The sequence below is a fragment of the Labrus mixtus genome, chromosome 15, assembly GCF_963584025.1.
Source record: "Labrus mixtus chromosome 15, fLabMix1.1, whole genome shotgun sequence".
Classification (NCBI taxonomy): Eukaryota; Metazoa; Chordata; class Actinopteri; order Labriformes; family Labridae; genus Labrus; species Labrus mixtus.
In genome coordinates this window covers 23,384,251-23,408,800 of record NC_083626.1, presented here as the reverse complement: position 1 = coordinate 23,408,800, position 24,550 = coordinate 23,384,251, and the positions used below count along the sequence as shown (strand labels likewise).

At 41.0% G+C, this 24,550-nt stretch overlaps 2 protein-coding genes across 3 annotated transcripts; both read left to right on the top strand.

Moving 5' to 3' along the window:
• Window positions 1-1,447: 1,447 nt before the first annotated feature.
• On the top strand, window positions 1,448-14,042 carry rap1aa (RAP1A, member of RAS oncogene family a). Its single transcript, XM_061057804.1, has 9 exons — window positions 1,448-1,512; window positions 4,345-4,504; window positions 7,179-7,266; window positions 8,558-8,626; window positions 8,767-8,823; window positions 8,922-9,062; window positions 9,842-9,985; window positions 11,058-11,177; window positions 13,288-14,042. The coding sequence occupies exons 3-8, from the start codon at window positions 7,210-7,212 to the stop codon at window positions 11,145-11,147; spliced, it is 558 nt and encodes a 185-aa protein (XP_060913787.1). The 5' UTR covers window positions 1,448-1,512; window positions 4,345-4,504; window positions 7,179-7,209; the 3' UTR covers window positions 11,148-11,177; window positions 13,288-14,042.
• Window positions 14,043-15,238: 1,196 nt separating this feature from the next.
• xkr7a (XK related 7a) lies at window positions 15,239-22,874 on the top strand. Of its 2 annotated transcripts, none has more exons than XM_061057802.1 (3): window positions 15,239-16,103; window positions 19,414-19,613; window positions 19,818-22,874. In XM_061057802.1, exons 1-3 carry the CDS (start codon window positions 15,568-15,570, stop codon window positions 20,765-20,767), a joined length of 1,686 nt encoding a protein of 561 aa, XP_060913785.1. In that variant the 5' UTR covers window positions 15,239-15,567; the 3' UTR covers window positions 20,768-22,874. The 2 variants fall into 2 exon arrangements, with proteins under 2 accessions (XP_060913785.1, XP_060913786.1); XM_061057803.1 differs by lacking the exon at window positions 15,239-16,103 and adding an exon at window positions 16,539-16,981.
• Window positions 22,875-24,550: the final 1,676 nt, after the last annotated feature.

Sequence of the window (24,550 nt, the reverse complement as noted above, 5' to 3'; positions counted from 1 at the left end):
CCACTGTCATTACTAAAGTAAAGGACCCTTTAAGTGAGAATTTGACAGAGGCCTATATGTACATATAAGTATCTGTGGTGTGTAAGTGTTTATCTATGTGTGTGTCTGATAGATAGATAGATAGATAGATACTTTATTGATCCCGAGGGAAATTCAAAGCATCCAGTAGCGGGTTACAAAGAGGTACATGACATGAAACATTTGTTAAAAATTAAACCACAAAACCGCCGCCCCCCCCCCCTCCCCCATACATATATATTAACCCGAAAAACAGATTTAAAGAATACCTCTAGATGAATCAAACTTAAACTGTGCAATTAAAAATAGATTTATACAAGAAATGTACATAACCCGTGCAGGGATAAAAAATATATGTGACATTTAAACAAGAACCTTTAAACAGTGGAGGGAAAAATCTGTAATTAGACCTGAATATAAAAAATAAAAATAAAAAAGTGTTGACCTTCTGAAGTTGTGTTGTTTATATATGTACAGCAATGTTTAAAAATCGTGCAAATTATCAAAAAAACAGACATTAAATAACAGGCAGTGCAAACATTAAATTAAAGGTGCTATTTAAATAATTGAGGTGATCGTTAAAGTGTCCGACTAAAGGCTGACTCTTGGGACAGCTGTGCAGATGGGAAAAGGAAGATTTAGTCCAAGTGTGTGCTTTCCCCCTGCCATAACCGTGAGGTGTTGTACAGACGTATGGCCAGGGGGGACAAAAGAGTTCTTAAGTCTGTCTGTGGAGCCGGATTGTGACAGCAGTCTGCCACTGAACAGTGTGTGTGTATATATATATATAGAATTCAATAATACATAAATCAAATCCAATAAATCAGGCAAGCTGTGACTGTGGTAATTGTTATTCTTTGAGATTTTTCTATTGGTCTTTTTTCCACTGGTATTTTATCAGTAGGCTATCAGCAGGCGCTGTATGAAGAAGTTATTGTCTTTATGAAGATAACATTGTTGGCAGTACAATAAACTATCCTGCCTGAGGATCTCAGACTATCTACATCAGTATCTTCTTTTAACACATTTTTATCGCAAGGCCTTCTTATAATCCATGTTTCATCCAGGATGTTTTATTTGTTTTACTGTTAACTTTAGCCAATCTTTGTCTCTGTTGTTTCTATTTTCTCTGTTAACTAAATGATTGCTGCACTGTTGTTTTATTTTTCATGCTTTTAATAGGATTTTATTGTTGTGTATTTGTAAATTGTTTTATTTCTGTATTTCTGTAAAGCACTTTGTGACGTTGGTTTTGATAAGAGCTTTATAAATAAACTTTATTATTATTATTATTATTATTATTATTATTATTCGCTGTACAGTCAATATACGATTAAAAAGAGAGAGAATTGTGTGTTTAAATTTAACAGGTTTAAATTGTACCCTTAAGCTGGACCGCTGTGATTGGCTGATCCTGATCCAATCAGGAGCCGCCGTCCCGACCCCTTCCGTACATTCACCCAGTGTGATTTAGCGCACACATAGCGGAACACGGTAAGTGTCTTCAGGAGCTTTTTTTCCCCTCTTGTGTTAAAATTACCAATTAAACAGTTAATTATCAAGTATTTGACTTCATTAGTTCAACGACGAGTCCCTGAAACAGGCAGTTGTCTCCGGTGAGACACTGAAATGACTTTTAGCTCCGCTGCAGCGAAATAATGACTGTGAGCAGAAATAGCTTTAGCTTCCAAGCTAACCGAGAGGAGTGTGAATGTAAAGTCAGATAATGACTTATTAAAAGGTTGTCGACGCAAACACAGTGCAGGTTTTAACTCTCCGAGTGTGTCTCTTTACGTTTTCACACATATTGAAGTAGTTCATCGACATTTCTGTCTCCAAACTGAAGCGTTAAAAACACAAACCGAGTGACTTCAGCTCGTTGCTAACTGGGCTAACTTTAACTTCTCATCCCGGCGTCAACAAAACACTTACATGACCCGTAACTGCTCTTACAATTGAGTTTAACGTTTGACAGGAAAGAAATAACGTTAAAATGTGACATAAGGTTGTTTCCTCTGTGTGTGGAGGTGATGTTTGTTAGTCAGTGTTTGTGTAGCATGCTAACACCCGGAGCCTGGATGCGCGAAATGGCCACTAGCTTCATGCTAACATTTCTGTTGACAAGATAATTAACCAACTTTTTTTTTTTTTCCTCACGGATCACTGTAACTCAAACTTTGACGTTTTAAATTCAACATTTTTACAAGTTATGTTGATTCGTTTTGTTGTACTGACTTTGACTTGTTGGGTTTTAAACGTGTTGGGAAACTAAAGCCACACCCTTCATGTCGAAACCAGCTGAGATAAAAAAAAAGTCCAGAAGAAGAAGTTTAGTTTCATTTTTTAATTATTAAACTCCGACAAAAGAATATAAGTTTATCTTTTTTTTTATCTTTATCGACAGACTTTTAATAAGTTTATGTTTGTGTTCTTCTGTCTCTGACACACTTCTGATATTTTATTAACTTCTGACTGAGGTTTTAATTTCTGCATCTTAACTCACAGATCTTCTGGCTTTATCATACTTGTTGTTTTTTTGTTTTTTTAGAGACAACATGTTTTATTTTCTGTCCTATCAGCAACAGGTGTTTGAAGAAATAAGTTGACAGTTTAGTTCAGGGGGTGGGCAACTGGTGGCTCAGGGGCCACATGCGGCCCCCCATGAGATGAGATTCACCTTTATTGTTTATTATTTCACATATTCAAGTATAGAGTAACGAAATGAGGTTTGGCATCTCACCAGAAGTGCAAATGAGCAGAAAGTGCAAGAATCTGTGCTATAAGTAATTACAAAATTTACAGAGTAGACTAAAAAAAGTGAATTTTTGGGTATATATGTCTGGATTAATGGGATGCTATAAATATAAATAAATGCTATAAATATAAGTATATTCTTCAGATTATAATATACAGATTAAGGTGCAGTGAGCATGCTATACTAGATTACAGAATATGGACATATTGTACAAGTCGATAACTTATTGAGGTGATATGAACATACTATAATACAGGTGGATGAGAGATGTGTGTATGACCAGGAGGAGTGGTGGGGGGATGATGGGTGTGAGGTGATGTGCAGGGGAAGGGGGGTCAGCGGGGGGCCGAGTTCGGGAGGGAGGGAGGGAGGGAGGGAGGGAGAGAGAGAGACAGAGTTCAGAGACATGACAAAATCTGCCATGAAAACCAGAAATATGTCCATAATAATATTTTGTGAAAGGAGGTCATGTTTGTGTTCTTCTGTCTCTGACACACTTCTGACTGAGGTTTTAATTTCTGCATCTTAACTCACAGATCTTCTGGCTTTATCATACTTGTTTTTTTCTTTTTTTTTCTTCAGACAACATGTTTTATTTTCTGTCCTATCAGCAACAGGTGTTTGAAGAAATAAGTTGACAGTTTAGTTCAGGGAGTGGGCAACTGGCCACATGCGGCCCCCCATCAACCCCTAAAAGTGGCCCTCAGGTCAATTTTAACACATCAATTAATTGGAAACATGAAGAAAACATGACAAAATCTGCCATGAAGTTCAGTTCAGATCTTTATAATTTGATTTGCAGTAGTGGACACAAAAACACAACAGATAAACAGACAGTGCAACACAACCTGATGAAATACAAAACATAAAAACTCACTGTTCGTTAAGAAGTTTCACTCAACTGGTATAAATAAATAAATATAAAGTGCAATGGCTCTGCTTGAAAGTGCAGTCAAGGATTTAAAGAAGATTAAGAGCGTTAATTGCATGAGGAACATGTGAAGATTTAAATCTGTTTGCCTTAGCCCTGGGCAGCCTGTACCGCCGACCTGAGGGGAGGAGAACAAATTCCTCTAAGAGAGGATGGTCAGAGCTGGACAAGATAGACTTTGCTTCATCATGAAAACCAGAAACATGTCCATAATAATATTTGATCACTGGTATATGTTGAGTTAAATTTGAGACGTAATCGACTGTTATCGTTTTTGTATCCTACAATTTGGCCCCTCCGGCAGTGAGAATTAAATGAATGTGGCCCTTGCTGTGAACGAAGTTGCCCATCCCTGATGTAGTTTGTTATGTAACATGTTACAACTCATCTCCTGACTCCATAAAGTAAACCCACACAGAGCTTGGAAAAGAATCCTCAACATGATGTGTTGACAGCTTATTATTTCTCTCCTGTTTTTCCACGTGTTTGTTGTGTAAAATTTGCCTCTCAAAAAAGCCTTGTTTTTTAAATAATTTACAAGCATAACATTGAGTTTTCTGGTTTAATGAATCCAGTATTATCTTGACCATTAATGCAGGATAATATTAGTATAATAATTTCATTGTTTGGTTTGATTCAGGACAAGCTTCGTGTCTGAACATTTTGGTGAACCCTAGCTTTGTGGCTCCCTGCAGACTCTCAGCACTCGCCCGCTGACATCGGAGTACCTGTGGATCTGCCGGCCCCCCCTTCATCCTCCCCAGATGTAGAGGAAGTTGTCTGCAGCAGCCGTGTACACAGTAGGTTAATCTGCTTTCACACCATACATTTTTTTCCCCCCATACCTTTTGTGCAAGGCTTTGTCAGTTTCTAAAATGAAGTTGATGTTGACATTTTACAATCATATACTTTTAGGTGTTCATTATCTGTTAGCATAATGGACTCTCAACAAGGGGAGATTTCACAAACAACATTCATGAGAAGGATGTCGGCAGATGCTTGATACTTGAAAAGCTCGAGCTCATATCTAATCAAGGGAAAGAACCGATTTCTTATCTGATGGCCCCGCTTTGGAGCACGTTTTACGACACCCACATGAACTTACATCTCAGACACAAAGCGGTTTGCCTTTATGCTGATTTTTTTTATGATATTTAATGCGTCAGGCACATGTTGGCCTCACCCTTGGGTGCACCCCCTCGCCTCGGTAATTATTTCAGTGTTGTGGTCATGTATGCGTCCTCTGATCTCCATTTTCTGTTTGTATGGTGTGCTTGAGTAGACGAGGGTCATCACAATGGCTCTTTGTGGAGAGCCTCGTGTGCCTGTCTCACTCTGTGGGTTTCTGTTGGTGCTTCATACGTCGTAGTTAGAATTGCAAATGCCAGCCGAGTGTGACAGAGTGGTTTTTGTATTGTTTGTTGCAACATTCGACAAATGTCCCACAGTATGATCACTAGATTCAAAGAGGTTCTTAAATGAGATTTTACTGAGCATCACCCCCTCTTTGACATTTGAACATCAAATGAGACCACATTTGCATTTCAGAGTAGTATTAAAAACACAGCACTTTGAAAGCGCTCTTCACTAAGTGTCTCTCTACATGCTGGTTAATGTTTTTGATATGTGATTATCAGCTACAGAAATGTTTCTTGTGCTCTCTCAGTTTGATTAAATTCTAAATATATTAAGTAAAAAGTGCTGCGTATTAATCACAAGAATAGGGCAATACAAAACTACTCCTGGTGTAACAGGCTTTATGGGATGTACAGTGTTCATACTGATATATTGGGATTTTTAAAAAATCCAGTTTTATGACAAACTGGAGGCATAAAGTCCATGCCATCATATACTCAATATCTGAACTAAAAAGTACACTTCATTAAATCAGGACAGTGGCATCTAGATTTCAATTGGCCACAGTCTGTAACATCCGACATGAAAGCACTACTTGTTCAGTCTGAGCGAGGACATTTGCATCTGCTTATCAGTGAAGACATTTTCTTTACCTATGAACTATTCAAAGTTTTTTTTATTTTTTAGAATCTTTAAAATTATCACAACATAGAATCACAATGCCTTATTGTGTATTGACATTTTTAACCCCTCATTGAGAGTGCTACTCCAGTTTAACATCTTCCAATTCTACATACCCACTCCGTCCTACTCTTAACGTATTAAGCAAATGAGGCAGATAGGCCGAAACATTTCTCAAAAGTAATCCAAAGTGTTACGCAAAACGTGCAGAAAGAAATCAAGACATTAAAATGACGTTAAGCTGAGGTGGAAGATGCCACCGTTAAACAGCAGGCTGGGGCACCGGTGGCCTAGTGGTTAGTTTGCGTGCCCCAAGTACAGAGGCTGTTGCCCTGGAAGCGGGCATCCCAGGTTAAAACCCGGTCTGTAGCTCCTCTTCCTACATGTCATTCCCCACACTCTCTCTGTGATTTCAAACTCTGTCCACTGTCCTGTCTCTCAAATAAATGCTAAAAAAATCTGAATAAATGAGCTGGCTTCTGTGTCGGTTAATGGCTTGATCCTTCATTCAGAAAAAAAACTAAGAGGAAAAAGTGTCAACAAGTTAGTCCTGTTTTATTTACTGGATGATCTGTGACTGATAATAGATTTTTTTGGTAACGACAGTTTCCTATGATGCGAAACATTTTCAAGTCTGTGAAACTTCCCTCGGCTGCCGTCATTTTCTAGGCCATCTACTCTGTTTAATCTGTGTCAGGCTGATGGAGCTGATGATAGGTCATTCTCTGTGGCCTTTCTCCTCTGAATCATAATGAGATGAAGTTATTTAGGGCACTGCAACTATTACCTTCTGACTGTTCTTTTCATTTTCAGGATCTATTGAGTCCACGGCTCCACGTTACATCATACGAGTCTAATTATGCTAATTAATGTTACAATGAGATCGCTTAATTATTCTGTGATCCAACTTTTACTATCGGGTGAAACACTGGTCTTACATTTCTGGACCTAAGGAGCTGGTCTTTGGTTTCTCCCTGCTCTTCTCTTTTTTTTTTGTTTAAGTATTTTTTAAAGGCGACGCCCCTATTGTCATGACAGCTGAAATCCCTTGGTGGTGGGTGGGAAAGGGAGCTCATTATTTTGGCAGAGGAACAGCGTTTTAATCTTGTGATGTCACCAGTCATTTTTTTTTATAGTTGTAGATACTGTACTGACAGGGTGTTCACCCTTACATCAGCTTAGTTGACTTTGCCTCACTACTTTCGTCGCTGTTCATTTAGTGTCTAAGTCTTTATTTGTAAATGGAAAGGATATAGAAGTTTTTCAGTGATATTGTTTTTTTGTTTCTGTAAACTCATAGAGATTCATCTTTGAAAAAGGAAAGTTGTAAGATCTTAAATCTTCTTTAGACTAAGCTCGAGCTGTAGGGTTTTTTTTGTTCTGTATGCTGAAAAAGAGACAAAGATCCTCTGTCTCACGTCCTCTGTCCTTCCACAGACCTTTGTGCTGTCCAGTGAAGTTGCCCACCATGCGTGAGTACAAGCTAGTGGTGCTGGGATCGGGAGGCGTGGGAAAATCTGCACTGGTGAGTGACGGCTGCTGCCATGGCTGGGACTGAGCGGGGTCAATAATTGTGTATGGTTGTCATAGAATTAACAACAAATCAGGGATTTCCACAGACATATGGAGTAATCAGCTGGGGGGGTCCGGAAGCATGCACATTTTAAAGCATCTTTTCTATCATATACTCTGTTTTTTATAATATCTTGTATTTATTAAGTTCGTTCGCTTTCCCAATTCTTACCAGTTAAGGAATTATTTCAAAGGAGAATTAAGCTCTTTCTCAATTAAGGTCGGGCTGGTAAAACATTTTAGGTGGGCTGTAGGTAGCCCAGCAGGTCCACACCATGCAGGGTTTATTTAAATAAACGTATTAACTGTGATGCACACGGGGGTCTGGGGCTCCTCCCCCAGGAAATTTTGAGCAACTAACATGTAATCCCTGCATTCTGATGAATATTTATGCAACATTTTGTGATGGAAATTCAAACATGTAAGAGGAAAACGCTGCATTATGAAATAATAATTAACCAAAAAAGAAAAGAATCTACTTCACGCATGAAGCTCATGTTGTTGCATGATCTGTTCCTTTAAAACTGATTAAGCATAAAGTCATGAGAGAATTCCGATTCCTGTTGTAACACTTGAAGTAAATAAAGAAAAGTCACAAACCTCCAATAACAGCCAAACCCAACACACATGAGATCTCACCACAACAAGGAGATAATTAGATGTTTATGTTGCATCGAAGAATTCATTTCAATTATATGAAGTAGATGTCAGAGAACAGATGCATTGTGTTATAGTTTACTACAGATTGACATAGCAACTTAATAACTCTTCATATTGAACCATGTTAACACACATCACATATTTTGATCATATCGTGCATGCCGACTATGAAGGTTTTTGTTTTGTTTTAGTTACCCTATAAGTGATTGTTCTTTTAAAAAGCTGCAAGAACCGTGAAAACGTACATGTATTCTGTGAGGGTTCAGATTGATTCTTAGCGCTGCAAAAAACACATTATGGTGCAGAGCTTTCATCCTGTGGGCTAAATATTGGTGGGTGTGATGTTCTTAAGACAACAAAGGATAAAAGAGAGTGGGAGGACTTAAGAAGCCTGAGTCATGTGATGTCCAGCTTGAAGAATATGGATGATCCTTGTTAATAGATTAAAGGGGTTTCTAGTCGAATATAAAGGAAGATGAGTATTTGAAGTGTGTGTTCTATTGTGAGAGCTAGATTTTGGATGAATAATTGGTGATCATGCACTGTCTTAATGTTTTTTCCTTTGTCTCATTTGTCCTCTTCAGACAGTCCAATTTGTGCAAGGCATTTTTGTGGAGAAGTATGACCCCACAATAGAAGACTCCTACAGAAAGGTGAGCTCAGAAAAACACTTCACACACCTCGCTCCCCTCCTCAAAATTTGTCAAACAACCCATAATGGTTATCTGTTAATATGCATTAACTTGTATCATTTAAAAAAAAAAAAAAAAAAACGGTTTCTTTTGTCCAACAGCAAGTGGAGGTGGACGGGCAGCAGTGTATGCTTGAAATCCTGGACACAGCTGGAACAGTAAGTCCGGTCTCGGAGGGTTTTCAGGTGGTGGGGTCTCATAAGATAAATTCAAACAGGCTGCTGATGTTTCCCCTCCTCTGTTCTTGTTCCTGTAGGAACAGTTCACAGCGATGAGGGACCTGTACATGAAGAACGGCCAAGGCTTTGCTTTGGTGTACTCCATTACAGCGCAGTCGACATTTAACGACTTACAGGACCTCCGGGAACAGATCCTGCGAGTAAAGGACACCGAGGACGTGAGTGTTATCAATTTATGATCTCCAACAGAAAGTTTAGAGCAGGACTTTTAATGAAGAGCATCAATGATAACAAAACAGATCTGAAATATTCACAGATCTAAGTGAGCCTACTTGAGGTGAATCTGAAGGATACATCAAGAACACCTAGGTCTTCAACATACATACATGTTAAAAAAGATTCAATGGGACATGTATACATAGTGACTTAAACTGTTGCACTAATAAGAAATATGGCGCACTGTGTAAAGTATGGCTATAAAGACATTGTTATATTTACTACCGCCTCTGTAGCATGAGGCACCTCCTTAGCTTGGGGAGTTTGTCTCTCCTGTGATAACCTTTTGGTGTGTCTTTTATAATCTTTCGGTGTCTCTTCTCAGGCTCATCACTTCCTCATTAGAGGCAGCTCTGTGGGAGAGAGAGGGCAGAGTGAGGGAGGGGGGCAGGAACTTTGTGACAGGGTGGAAATGTCAGAGCTGCAGTTAGACGCTATCTGCCACTATCAGTCTTGGTCTCTTCATCTCTTAATTTAGAGGGAGGATGTACAGCATGCTGAGAGTGTGCTTTATTTATTCACAGTGCGTGTCTTGGTTGCGCTGCTCTTACTTAAGGTCTCTCTTTGTGAAAATATTCTGCTGATAAATATATAAGAACAGAACCATGTGATAAAGCCGCGAGGCATTTAGTTATATAATAGCCCGTGTGAGAATGAATGCTGTTCGATGCAAGATGATATTTTCAGACTCTAATCTGTGACCTTTGTGTTAATCGATCAGGTTCCCATGATCCTGGTGGGAAACAAATGTGACCTGGAGGATGAGCGTGTGGTTGGCAAGGAGCAGGGTCAGAACCTGGCTCGTCAGTGGAACAACTGTGCCTTTTTAGAGACTTCAGCTAAATCAAAGATCAATGTTAATGAGGTAAGAACTGGGGATGTTCCTACGACGACTGATGTCCCTGGTTGGTTAAAGCTCCTATGAGGAGTTTATAGCTGGTTATGAAACATAATGAAACTAATACTGATGCCCCTTAAGAACCGAAGAAGCAAACCAGACCATCAGCATAAATATTGATTATTTCTAAATTGGTAATACTTCTTCTTCTGCTGTTGGGTTGGTGTCACACTGTGTGGTGTGATTTGTTAAAGAAACACTACTAGCGCATCAGTAAAGATATAAGATGTACTGCTTTGTTCACAGGGGTCGCTAAGTTAGACACAAAACTAAAATTCTTCCCAGGAGCTTCAAACACAGGTTTAGATTAAGACCAGAGTCGGGTGGTTATACGCTAGTTTACCTGGGCAGCTCCTTCAAGGTGCCGTACGTCCACTGCACAGATTAACGTTGTTACGGTAGATCGGGGAGAGTCCATTCACTTGAAATGATTTCCTTGTTTCATATGTCAGGATATATTTCCAAAAAGATATGAGTAATGACAACATATGGAAGTATCCGACTAAAGCTTCCTCATTTCAGCGATGCAATCTTTATAATAATTTAATTTTAAGTTGTAAATGTTTCAAATAACTAAAATTATGAAAAGCAGAAAACACATGAGTGACATCCAAAACAGCTGTGATGAAAAACTTACTTTTGAGTCCGAACAATAAAAAATGAAGTTGGTACTTTCTTGGTCCATTCTTCATCTGTCTACCAGGTTTCAAGGTACTCTGGCCCATGTTGTTTCTGTTATACTGCGGACTGAAAATAAACAAAACTTTCCAATGTTGATCAGTGAATCAGCTCATTCAGTTTCCTTCTCAGTTTCTGATTTAAAATGTTTGCACTTCTACATAAAATACTTTGATTGATGGGAAACATCCTCTGTCCTGTGAGGTTTGGTTAAAAATAAGTGTTTGAAATTAAAACATGCCATATTTAACATAAATTCCACTGGAAAAAAATACCACCTGGATCTTTTCCCTGCAAGACTTTATTTCTCGACTCTTTGCTCAAACCAAGTGTTGACACGTCTGAACTTCCTCTGTTGTAGATTTTCTATGATCTGGTGAGACAGATCAACAGGAAAACGCCGATGGAAAAGAAGAAGACAAAAAAGAAGTCGGGTTGCACACTGCTCTAAAAACGCCCTCCCACAGTAGCTCCGGGCCAGGTGAGTGGGTGCTGAAACCAAATTTATTCCAGACATGTGAAGGGCTCCTGCTGCTTACTGAGCTCTGGATTGTCACTGAAGGTTTAGATGCTTTATTGCAGCAATTATTCAAGTAACACACGAGCATGTTTTTGTGTCGCACTCCAAAGATGATCTCAGCAAATGGATGTAGAAAGCCTCACTGATGTCCTTGAAGCATGATGACTCATTAAAGCACGTCTGCAGGTTTATAAGTAAACCTTTAGGGAAGGAAATTGAATTGGTTTCTTTCGGCTTTGTGCTGCCATCCCTTATACAACCGTTATTTCTCCCACCTTCTAATGAAAGGAAGACATTATAGAAAGCAAGCTGATAAAATGTAGACCTTCACCTTTTCAAGTGATGCATCTTTAATATAATAGTTTAATATAACATTTTCATGCATGTTGTGGCTCCACCTGCTGTTTGAGCTTTGTCAGTGTAATAGTAAATGGAAGAATTAGAAATGCTTCATTGATCCCTGAGGGGGGAAATTGGCTCACACCACAGTTTCTCCCATTTTAGATGACAAGTATGTCAGCGCATGTACGATATAAGAAACATGTTAAAAAACATATATTCACAACAATCCAATAAATTACAAACTATATAAAGAAACAGGACGAGGATATAATATGCCACAGTTTTTTCTACTGGCATGTGATGACCGGAGGGGAGAGTTTCTTAACGAATGTATTTATCCCCTCCACAGATCCCTCGAACATTGAGTATAATTGTTATAACTGGCACACAACTCTTTTCTTATTTGCACTTACTCTAGACTAGTCTAGCAAGGCTTCTTATAAAACGGCCTTTTATATCCGACTAATACAGTATTCATTATGAAGCAAGCTGCAATAAAAGCACTTAAACTCGTTCCAACTGCTCCCATTAACCTGGCACCAGAAATTGCTCCAGTTTCTTGCATGTTGCTTTATTCTCAAGACAAAAACTGGAGAAGAGATGTTTGAATAATGACTTCACTGTCTGTCTATTCTCTGCACTTCAGTCCTTTTTTTTTTTTTTTTAAGATATGTTTTGGGGCATTTTTGTCTTAATTTGGATGGGACGGAGAAGACAGATATGAATTGTTGGGAGAAGAGAGTAGGGGATGACATGCAGCAAATGTCAAGGGTCGGACTGGAGCACAGGCGGACTGTAGCCTCTGTAAATGTGGCACACACTCTTAACTACTATGCAAAACCGGCACTCCTTTGGTCCATCTTTTAAGGCTTCTGTACTTGCTTTTACTCTGGTTTTTGAAGATGATAGTTGCCAGAGCTGCAGCTGTCATGTGTGAAAAAAACAGTAGCTACTAACATGCTATAACAAGTTGTAAGTGGTACCCTTACTCGAGACCAACCTGACCAGTGGCTGTCATGTCACTCAAAACCTCTGCTCTAATATGAGGCTCCTGTTACTCAAACAGCTCGTGTTCAACACATTTTTATGCCTCTCTGATACTGTAGCAGGAGGCATTTATTTCCTTCTTTCTGTACGTACATCTCTCTTATGCTGCTTGATGTGATATCTCAGGAACCCTTAGAGGGAATATCTTTAGTCCACTTGGACTCAGAGATAGACTGATTCGATTTATGTGGTCACTGTGAACTGAAGTCTGTTCCATTTCTGTGAAGGTGATGATTCAGCAACGCCTCGAGTGGATATTTATTCCATCTGGTTTATTTGTATTTTATCTGTATAAGAGAACGTCAAGATCAGGAATCAATTAGCTCACTGTGTCCCTGAGCTATCCCCCTTCTTTATCTTTTCATGTATGTATTTATTTTTGCTGTTGCCAGAAGGGTCTACTGATAAACACATGCTTTGCAGAGAAACAGATAAAGGGAGATTTTATTTAGCTGTATGTCCTTCATTTAAGAAGTGGGTGCTACCTCCATTTAATTTTGGTCACTACTAAATCTTTTTAATTTGATGTTAGGGTACTTTCTTCTTTAAAAACATCCAAATGTATCCCGTATCCAGCATCAGTCTGTGGGAAATACAACTTGACTGGTCGGCAGAAACAAACGACCACAAGGCAGTAAATCTAGTTTGATATGTACTGACATTGTTTTTGTCCTGCTTGCAGAAACGTGTAATGATTAACAGTTTCCCAGTGGATCGTGCCAGCATTCCAAGTCCTCTCCAGAGCGTTTTGAAAAAGGCTGACAGAGATACTGTACCACTCGCAAAACGGCAGGAGACGGCACATACTCTCAAGATACTCGTCTCTTCTTTTTAACAGCAAAGAAATCCAACTTTTTTTTTTTTTTCTTTTTTTTTTTTACTGTCAGCCTGGTGACAACTCTGTTTTTGTTTGGTTTCTTCTTTGTTTTTTTCTCTTCTCCGTGGTGTCTTTCTTTTGGGAATATCAGTGTGAAAGAAGAGACCATGGGTTTATTAAATCCATATATGGGAACTAAAATGTTTTATTCAAAGTAACAGCGATCTTTGGCATATTTGTGACGATACGTTTTGCAAAAGAAACCATGTGAAATGTTGGCCTTCTCGTACATTTCTGCACTAACCGTGTCAACGAAGATGCGTCATTGTCCATAAGTTACTCGCTCCTACTTACCAGGATGTGTATTGATGAGATAACATCTTTCCTAAGTGACTTTGTTTTTTATCGAAAGCTGCAAGCCTTCCATATTTCCCATAATATATTCTACTTCCATTTTTGCATAATAAAGCTAAGGAAATTAGTATTTTATAGACTGATGGGGGAAATGGTTCTGATTTGTCTTGAGGCTGAAATATATTGTACTAAACCAACTCTAATATTGCTGTCACAGATGATTTTCCAGCTTTTATGAATGATTAAATTTTAGTACATTTTCATTATTTTTGTCTTGTTTCCCTTTATTGCACATTTTTATATGCTTCGTATTGGGGGTTTTATGTATGAATTTAAAGATTTCGATATGATTTTCTAGATATCTGCAGTTTCTTTTTAATCAAAGTATGAACAGATCGGCTTTCACTGTCATTCATGTTTTTCTCCACAGCAGGCAGGGGCTGAGCTTGGTAATGTATTGCTCCGGACTCTCAGCAGTCTGAGGATCAATACCTCCAGGAGAGCATCGACAGGCTTTAAGTGTAACTGTAGTGTTTCCTGTCGGCAGAAATGAAAAGCCGTAGCTGGAGTCACCGGAGCTTAAGAGGAGGAGTTTTGCAGGTTTGAGTCGAGACAGGAAGGAGCAAAGAGAAAGAGGAAACTGAGGGCAGAATAGAAACTGTGGTCACATGACGGAGGCAGAAGAGACTCCTCCACCGCAGTAAGTTGGGGAGACACGACTGCCTCTTTAAGGTGTCACAACACTTCACTGAAAACAAAACCTGACTCATACAGGTCTGAACTTCAGGTGTACAACCAGAAAAATAACTAATTTGCGAAAGCTGCAAGTAACTAAAAAAGTTTACTCCATTACTGAACTGAAGGACAAGTTTTAGGTATCCAGTTATACCCGGTTTGTTTTATATTGAGTCTTCATCATTTTTATTGACCACTTACTATTTTAGAAAGAATATATCAAACCAACTTTGAATATGCAAAGTATATGCTCAAGATTCAAACCACAGCAAAAACTTCATTTATTTTGCACTACAATGGTTCAAAGTGTTATATAAAATAAAACCAGACATGGGACACACCTAGGAACAGAGGAAGTGAAGAATGTGAATTGGATAAGGTTTTTAAAGAAGTCAAACATTTCCAGAAGCTTTCACACAAAAAGGTTTGAAGAAGAGATTTAAAAGAAGCCAGAGACACATTTCAGATGTTTATGGGGCTACAGCAGTTTCACCAGTTGTTGAAAAGGTTGCCTTTCAATACAGATATGTGACCACTGACCAGACCTTACATGCCTTTTGATCCAACTAACTTTGTAAATCATTAAACAACAGCTCCATCTCCACTAGATTCTCTTCAAGTAATTATAGTTCTGGTACTTCTACTTGAGTAAATCCTGTGTACTTTCATTGCCGGGCAACAGCATGATGTTTCCTGGTTGGAAATACCAAATGGACGGTGTCTCAGCTGGTCCTGCTGTGTCTTTGCAGTTCGTGCTACCTGTGCAGAAAATGACCGATATTAACCTCAGCTGTAACCAAACACCTGAAGCACCCCTGAAGGTGGAGGAAGCTTCAAACCTGCCGCTTTTATATCGCTGTTAAAATCCTTTTTTTCTCCGCTGATCGATTAGCGGCGGTGACTCCCATCTCTCCCACCTACCTCGGCCCTCCTCCCCGCCTCCTTCCCCTCCCTCTCTCCCGCACGCATGCATACAGACCGACAGGCTACGCGACCCCCCTCCCCCCCCTTCCATCATTTTCCCATCTCTTACTCACTCTCTTCCCTACAACAAACATGGCCGCGAAATCTGATGGTGCTCCCGTCTCTCTGCGAAACGAAATCCCACCCGAGTGTCCTCCCAGGTCAGACCCACGGCCGCCGCTGCGCGATCCCCCCGAGCAGCGCTACTCTCTCCCGGACTGCTGCTGGACGCTGTGCGCCCTTTTGGTTTTCTTCTCGGACGGGGCCTCAGACCTGTGGCTGGCCGCGGACTACTACCTTAGGAGGGACTACTGGTACTTTGCACTGACTCTGGTCTTTGTGATAGTCCCGTCTTTGGTCGTGCAGGTGTTGAGCTTTCGATGGTTCGCTTACGATTTCACGCAGACCGTGGAGAGCGGCACGGCTGCGGCGGCCGTGGTGGCCGCGGCGGGAGCGGAGGAGAGCGACTTCAGCACCAAGGACAGCGGCGAGCGGGGCGCTGGCCGCAACGCCGCGGCCGGGGTGCTGCCTGGGCCGGGCACCGGGGGAGGAGCCCGGGGCTGCTGCAGGGTATTCATCTGGCTCCTCCAGGCCATCATACACATTTTTCAGCTGGCACAAGTCTGGAGGTAAGTCTGGACACCCATAGCGATATAACTGTGGAGTGGGAAACTACACAATATGCTTCTGCCTTTGTGTGTGTGTGTGTGTGTGTGTGTGTGTGTGTGTGTGTGTCTCTGTGCACATGCATAACCAAAGCCCGACGCCCCTTCCTGCAGCTCAACGATTGTGAGACCTAATCTTTAAGGCAAAGCTGTGCCCCGAGTATCAGAATGTCTTTTTGTATTGTTTGACATCTCTGCCCAGCCTGGAAACCGGGATAAGTAGACTCCACCCATCCCCTCCCACCCCCCCTTACTATAGCCCCCTGACGCGCTTTTAGGTCAATCATCCCCCGGAAAAATCATCAACACCAATCTCCGTGTGTGTGTGTGTGTGTGGGGGGGGGGGGGGGGGGGGGGGGGGGGGGGGGGGGGGGGGGGGGGGGGGCGGGATCCCTCTGTGTGTTGGGCTTTAGGCGAGAAGCAGTCTGACAACGGGAGAAAATGAAGAAATGTCATGAGAGTTGCTTCCTGATGTGTGTGCACCACCTCCCCATCGCTGTGTAGTGTATTTTCAGTGCTTGGCTTGGGGCTCCCTCTCTTCATGTTCGTAAAAAAAAAAAAATCCATATTCTCAAATCTCCCAGCAGCTCCTGAGACTGTATACGCCTGTTTCTCTCAGCTGAGCCCAAACATGTTTAATTAGCCAGCGTGTGCTCTGAGAGAGAAAAACAAAGCAAAGTGCACACTCTGTGGCATTACTCTCACATGGATGCTAGTAGGTCTGTAGGTCAGCTGCTCACTCAGTGGTGGTGAGGCAGTGGTGCTCAAGCCTCCAGTGCTCTGATGGGTTTTGACAGGGTTGAACTGCTGCCAGTCAGGGCGAGTCATTCAGCTGAACTGAGGTGGGAGGAGGGTTAGACAAAATACTCCAAAGACATTTTAGAGACACACTGGGATGTTACAGAAAGATGAATCATGTGTAATGATGAAATCGGATGCAAATCAATTGTTTGATTTATCTGCAGGCTTCTGTGTCTTTCTCTTGCGGTCTCTCTCTCTTCCTGCCTCTTTAGACGGCCCTATGGGTAATATATATTGATCCCTTATTTCCTCCTGGAGTCTTCTTCGTGTATGTACGTGTGTGAGAGAGTGTGTCCAGGAGCACATTAAAATGTTGTGGCGGCACAGAATTACCGGTAATGCCATTAAAGCTGTTGTGTGTGTGTGTGTGTGTGTGTGTGTGTGTGTGTGTGTGTGCGTGTGCTCCGTTCGTCGTTGGTGCTGCTCTCTGACCAGGGGTGTCTGCACATTAAGAGGATTACTGCTGTGTGTTTTACCCTCAGCCGTTAACTCGGGAATGATCCGTCACTGATACACTGATAGTCAGGTTGAACCGGGATCAATTCAGGCCGGCTACTAGAATTAAATGTCAGCACAGGACAAGGGAGGTGGTGCTGTGTTACAGATACAGATACACCATGAAACTCTGCATGTGTGTCGGGGTGTGTGTGTGTGTGTGTGTGTGTGTGTGTGTATCTTTGACCCTCATTACTGCTCGTATATACGTGCTCTATTTTCTCACTGTGTTACATCCCAAGGCACACTTTGTATAGCAGGAACCAGAACAAGAAAAAAGGTTACACAAACTCCCCCGTGGTTCACTGGGCTTGTTGACATAGGGCTCCTCCGACCCTTCTCCCTGAGGCTATTACTGAGACATTTATAGCTTCAGTCCTCCATGGCACTCTTTTTCAAAAGCTTAGGTGTTAGGTGCAATGATGGAGGTAAAGGTTTATGTCGGACCTTTTCATTACTTTTTGTTGAAATGGCTTGATTTATTAAAGTGAGGCACCGAGGGGTCACAAACAAACATTTCCTATGTCAGACCTGTAAGGTTAGCGATATAATAAAGAAAAGTTGGTTGCTTTAATAAACACAATGCTGCATTCAACATATCTCCTCTCAGTTTGACTCTCGTAAATCACCTCTGCTAAACCAGACGAGGATTTTTTTTAAAGTGTGCAGCTCAGTGCTTAACTGAAGAATAGCATTATTGATGAGTGAAATGGGCTAATTAATAAAAATACAAATCTTCTGAGAAACAATTTGCTGAGAAAATCAATGTATGTTATCACTGCTTGTTGCCTTTGTTAGAACAAGAGTCAAACCTGCAGCCAATGCGGGCAAAGCCAGCCCCCCCCCCCCCCCTCCCCCCCACACACACACACACACTGTATGTTTGAATGTAACAAGGTGATCTCACATGTTAACACATTATTACATTTGCACGGTGAACTTGTTAGTGTACAGCATAATGTATGTTAGTTATACAAGGACCGTATAGAACTTGTACAGACAGGGGTGGGACTAGAGGTTAGCAAAGCTCAGGAAATTCAAAGGGATTTACAGTGATCCCCCCCTCCCCTCCCCCCGTAACCTTCAATCTGAAATCTGGATTGAAGGATTTTATTTGGATTTCTTTTCTTTCTGCCTCCGCTCATATATCCCCGTTTCTCACTGATTTTATGTGAAAAGTGATTGAAGACAAGCTCCACATTCACCCCCCCTCCGACGCCAGCACTAAAATTAAAACCACAGAGCTGCTTAGTTCAGTTTCAGTTTAATCTAAATCCTAGAGGAGACGAAACCAGCTCTTTGGCAGGAACTACTGACAGCTCACAGAGTTTGGAATAATGAGTTATGACTTCTGAGAGTTGGTGTTTGATGTCCAAAAGTTTTTGAAGCTTAAGACGTAAAATCTGTCCAATCTCTCTTCTTCTTTTTTAGCTAAATTTAAGCCAATGAGAAACCTGTCTGCCTCTTTTTATTTCAGTCTTTTTCAACTGCACTCATGATCCATTTAATTCACTTTGTACTCAATACTGCTGCCTCACTCAACTTAACTGTACCTTATACAAATATCCTCATATATTGCTGCCTTCACCTGTTTACTTACCAGGTTACACCCTGTTTACATTTCAGTCTTTTCATTCAAAGGTTATGTGTGTGACAAACAGCATGATAAGAACGTCATACTGCACAGATTCTCTGGCCTACAACGTCTGATCTCCTATGTAAGAAAAGGAAACATCACAAGGGACGTCACATCATCGTGATTTGAGTTTGTTCAGAACAGATTAAAGCTGTGATGCAAAATGTTTATCCCCACTTGTTTTGAATCATTTCCTTATTGTAAAAGTAACAACTGTATGATTTGAATCTCTAATATATTTGCACATGCATTGTGATAAGGAGTTCTGAAGATTTCATCACACAGCTGCTGGTTGTAACCGATGTGCATTTGACAATAAACTGCTTGATTTCTCACCTACAGGTATGTCCACGCCCTCTACCTGGGCGTGCAGAGCCGCTGGCACAGAGATGCCGAGCGCCGTCACTACTACTGGCGCATGATGTTCGAGAGCGCTGATATCAGCATGCTGCGTCTGCTGGAGTCCTTCCTGAAGAGCGCCCCTCAGTTGGTGCTGCAGCTCAGCATCATGATCCAGGCCAAAGAGGTGCTGCCCCTTCAGGGTGAGTGCCCAAAAAAAAATGACCAATCGCCACATCTGTCAATCACACTTCTGTAGCCCATGCTGCTATTCTGAGTCACTTGTCAGAGCAGGGAAGTGTGTGTTTTTGCTGTGGTAAGTGGGAAGACAGTTCCCCCACAGCCTTTTCTACCCTGTCTAACTTCTCTTGCACATTCCCTCTCCTCCCCTTCCCTCTGTCCGGCAGGCCTTTCAGCTTCTGCCTCGCTGATCTCCCTCGCCTGGATGATCGCCTCCTATCAGAAAGTCCTAAGGGACTCCCGAGACGATAAGCTACCGATGACCTACAAGGCCGTCATAGTTCAGATTCTGTGGCACCTCTTCACCATAGGGGCTCGCACTCTGGCCTTCGCCCTGTTCGCCTCAGTGTTCCAGCTTTACTTCGGCATCTTCATCGTAGCTCACTGGTGCATCATGACGTTTTGGATCATTCAGGGCGAAACAGACTTCTGCATGTCCAAATGGGAGGAGATCATCTACAACATGATGGTGGGCATTGTGTATGTGTTCTGCTGGTTCAGTGTGAAGGAGGGCCGCACTCGCTGCAGGATGCTCATCTACATTTTGACTGTTTTTGTTGAGAACGTGGCACTCACCACAGCCTGGTACCTGTACCGCGGCCCTCTTACCTCAGACTTCTACGCTGTCACCATGGTGTGTGTGGTGGCCAGCAGCTACGCTCTGGGCACCTTCTTCATGTTTGTTTATTACTGTCTGCTGCACCCTGATGGCCCAGTCTCAGGGTGGGGTTCCATTGTGGAGAAGGAGGTGCCTTTGGAGGCTTTAGTGTCCCCAGCTTCCAGCCTCCCACCTGATGTAGTGAGCAGCCCCCCCAGGACCCTTCAGAGAACTAAAGGGTCTGAGCAGGGGCCAGGGGTGGATGGAGATGTGTTTCAGGTACGACCCCCTCGGGGAGCTCAGGCCCCAGTGACCAACCTCACACCCAGGACTGAGGGGCCTGTCATTCGGATAGACCTGCCAAGGAAGAAGTACCCCGCCTGGGATGCTCACTTCATCGACCGCCGGCTGCGCAAAACCATCCTCGTGCTGGAAAGCGCCGCCCCGGTCACGCCAAGGATTCAGTACCGCTGTCTGAGCACACCCAAAGAAGTGATGGAGTACGAGACCACCGTGTGATGTGCTGACAGTGCTTTGACTCGGCTCGCTGCCATGTTGACACCTTGCCTGAAATAAAAAAAAAGGCAGGTGGGTGACTCCCACCAAGCAGCCTGTTTCAGCTCCACGCCCACTTGATTGCTCTCTGTACTCTGCGGCGCGTGGGGACAAACAGGCAAAGAAAAAATGGAGGCGTGGTGTCTTTGTTTTTCACACAAGGCAAAGTGCTGGGATGTTGTCTAATGATGGTGCATATTTCAGTTTCTGTATCATTTCTCAGGTCAGGTTGTGGTACAGGAGGAGGTTGGTGTTAGCTGCATTGCTCGCTGTTGAGTGAATTTAGAGAGAAGCACAGACAGGCAGGCAAGTTGAGCTGCACAATTATCAATCAGAGGCACAAAGTCCTCCTCGGTGACGGTGCTTCAGCACATCCTCTTAAGGGGGTGGACAACAGAGACAAGCCTTCAACATGCATGATTACTTATGGCAGCTAGAGCCAACACACCATGGTTAATATTTAAAGAGTCACAGTGTCAGTTTAACACGTCTACAATAAATACAGTACAGGTACTGAGGATCACAATCATCATTTTCCATATCTATTCACTCATGTTGAAGAAGTCTCTGAGAATGCTGCTTCAGGTCTAGATGGTGGTTCAAAAGCAACATTTGAGTTGAATGTAAAAACAGTTGAAAAATGTGATTACTTGTGACAAGGCTTCAAGCATTTTTACCCTGTTAGTGGGATTTCCAACATTCCTGTGGTATTTGTTTTTTTAGGTAAGCTAGAACAAAACAAAAGAGATTTGTGTGTGTTTACAAGCAGCCTGTTGTATTTGGGACATGCAATCACATTTGAAATAAAGTACATCTTCTGCAGAATGTGTATGTAATGGAAAAGCCGCAACATTATGATTTGCATTTACAGGATGATCTCTACTGATAGGACTCAACAGTTGTATTTTCATAATGCACCCATTTTTCACATGAAAAGAAACAGGACAGATATGCATTTCCATGTGAATTTAGTCGTACAATTGGACGGGATTAACTGAGGACAGCGCCGTCTGTAATTGTACTGTGTCCATACGATGTTGTATGAAAAATGTTTTAAAAAAAAGATTAGCTGCAGACTTCAATCTGTACAGAAAGCTTTGATATTATTGATGGTGAAGGCATGTGGTTCATTAGGTAACACTTTATTTTACAGGTCTGCTATTTTCTTATCATTATTTCAAATCCTGCATTGAAGGAAACAGATAAAATCCCCATTTAGTTTTAATAGTTATATAAATCATTGGTTTCTTTAGATTAAAAAATATCTGTTAATATAAACCCAAGAAATAATGAATTCATTATAAACTTTTTAGGTAAATGTTTAGGTAAATTACATACCTGCATGTGGACACATTCCAAATGTGTGCACAAGGTTACAACAACTGAGCATTAATTAAAATAGATTATTAAGTGGTCTACTGATTGAGCAGCGTCTGAATTTGAAGTTTATTCGTATCAAAGAAGGAACATTTTGTAGAATAAAACGACCAGTAAAATTCAGTGTTACCATTCTTTCTGCTGTCAGGGTTGCTTTTCTATAGAAAACTCACAAAAGGGAAATTTCTTAACTGTGTGTATGTCTGTGAATGTGTGTGTGTGTGTGTGTGTGTGTGTGTGTGAGAGAGCTCACACACTAGCATGTGTTTGGGTGTATGTTGGAGAGGAGGGGGAGTCCTGCCATGTGCATTTAAGTTATTTAGAAATTGTGACACTGAGACAGTTTTGTTGTAAACACTGTCCAGTCTGCTTGTTGTTGTTTTTTCCCCAGATGACACTGGAATAAATGAAGAGCCCAAATAGCACTGTTACAACACAAAGCCAGAGCGGCTTCAGCTATGGTGCTAACTGTTTAAAACCACCATGTAACAACCACACAGTGTACCATCAAATGGGCTTGTTGTGGCAGGAGATGGGCGAGGCTGTACCTCAAACATAAAGCTAGAATCAAAAAGCCTTAAACTAGTCATACCAGACTGTTGCTGTTCCAAGGAAGAAAAAAGGACTAACAAGAAGGTGAAGAAAATGTCATTAAGTTGTTGTTGCTAAAATAAAGAGCAATGTGTTTACCTGACCTTTGCTGTTGGTGCCTTTTTATACATAGCAAGCCACTGTAGCTATCTCACAGTGCTAATACTATCATGCTGATGTTAAACAGGTGGATTGTTTTTTTAACCTCTTAGTTTAGCATGTTAAGGTGCTAATAGTTGCTGATTTCCACCAAACACAAACTGCGGTTGATGTGAATGCCATCTTTATTCAGGTGTTTATAGTCTTTAGTTACAATTCATCTACAGGGGGGAAAAGATTGCTAAACATCATAGAAATCCATCCAACAGTTGTCAAGACACGTTTCCCTAATTAGTGTCAAAGTAAATCTCATTATGATGCTATAGGAAAGAATTGCAGGAATAATATAATCACTTGACTCATCATCTTGGATCCATGAATGCTGCACACAAGTTAATTGATATTCTCCTTATTGTTGAGATACCAACAGACTTAAACTGCGATAGATAGATAGATAGATAGATAGATAGATAGATAGATAGATAGATAAAAAGATAGATAGATAGATAGATAGATAGATAGATAGATAGATAGATAGATAGATAAAAAGATAGATAGATAGATAGAGGCTGATTATTTTGATTGGGTTAAGTCTTAATCCTATCCTGTTGCAGAGGATCAGTAGATTAGCAGCACAGAATGTGCCACTAGTGTGTTGTACATTCACAGAGGTCAATAATCTGTACACACTCTTTGGCATGCTGTTATCATTGTAATTCTACTAAACAGGGAATGATTAAAGATTCAGGATTTCCGTTAGCCCATTCTATTTTCACTTCACTCAGGAGATGGAAAAGCTTTCACACTTCCATCTCAGAGAAAATACAGTCACTCAAGCTTCATTGCAAGTCAATGGGGTGTGAAACTGAAATCTGAAATCTTAGCAAACTGTCAACTCTTATTGCTTGTGGGAAATGAGAGAACAAGCAGCCTGTTTGTTGGAGCTCATCTTTGAGCTCACAATCGCAGTTTCACATTCTGCTGACTTGTTTAGAAATGCTGAATAGAAAGCTTGTGCCTGTTTCTCCCAGGAACCAACACTCTGATGTGTGAAGGTTTTGATGATCTGAAACTGTCTGGGTCTTGTCAATACTCAAAAATACTTTTTATTTCGTCAACTCTGCCAATGGAAATCCTATTATTACGCATGTATTATCACAATTTGCTTATTTAGATTATTTAAGAAGTACTGAGTATCATTTAATATTTAAATTAAACAGTATTGTTGGCATATTAGAATATGATTAAGCCATGATAAATTACCATTTACAGATTAAGAAAATGTATAACCAACAACTAAATTACTTTTTCACTACTTGGAAAAAACAAATTATTTTCTAATTGATCGATTAAGTGATACTAGTTAGTGCTAACTAGTTTTAGGAGAAACACTTTAGTTTAATAGGATCATGTGGGTATAAAAAAATTGTAGAAAAAAAAAATATTATTATTATTAAATTATTTTAAGAAGTAAAATTGTATCTATTAATTTGGTGTTTATTTCCTTTGTCTCAGGTGAACCGCCCCCCTGTTTTAGTTTACCCAATCAACAAAGAGAACCACGAACATTCCCCGCATAATAATTAATTTTATCCAATCATATACAAGTTCTCACATGGTTCCCTACAGCAAATCACCGTCCAGAGGGGCGGGGCTTATGTACTGCTATCGCTCTCTCGT

Coding starts and splice junctions, on each gene's coding strand:
- xkr7a (XM_061057802.1), top strand. CDS start 15,568: ATGGCCGCGAAATCTGATGGTGCTCCCGTCTCTCTGCGAAACGAAATC. Junction 16,104..19,413: donor CAGCTGGCACAAGTCTGGAG/GTAAGTCTGGAC, acceptor TCTCACCTACAG/GTATGTCCACGCCCTCTACC. Junction 19,614..19,817: donor AGAGGTGCTGCCCCTTCAGG/GTGAGTGCCCAA, acceptor TCTGTCCGGCAG/GCCTTTCAGCTTCTGCCTCG.
- rap1aa (XM_061057804.1), top strand. CDS start 7,210: ATGCGTGAGTACAAGCTAGTGGTGCTGGGATCGGGAGGCGTGGGAAAA. Junction 8,627..8,766: donor TAGAAGACTCCTACAGAAAG/GTGAGCTCAGAA, acceptor TTTGTCCAACAG/CAAGTGGAGGTGGACGGGCA. Junction 9,986..11,057: donor CAAAGATCAATGTTAATGAG/GTAAGAACTGGG, acceptor CCTCTGTTGTAG/ATTTTCTATGATCTGGTGAG.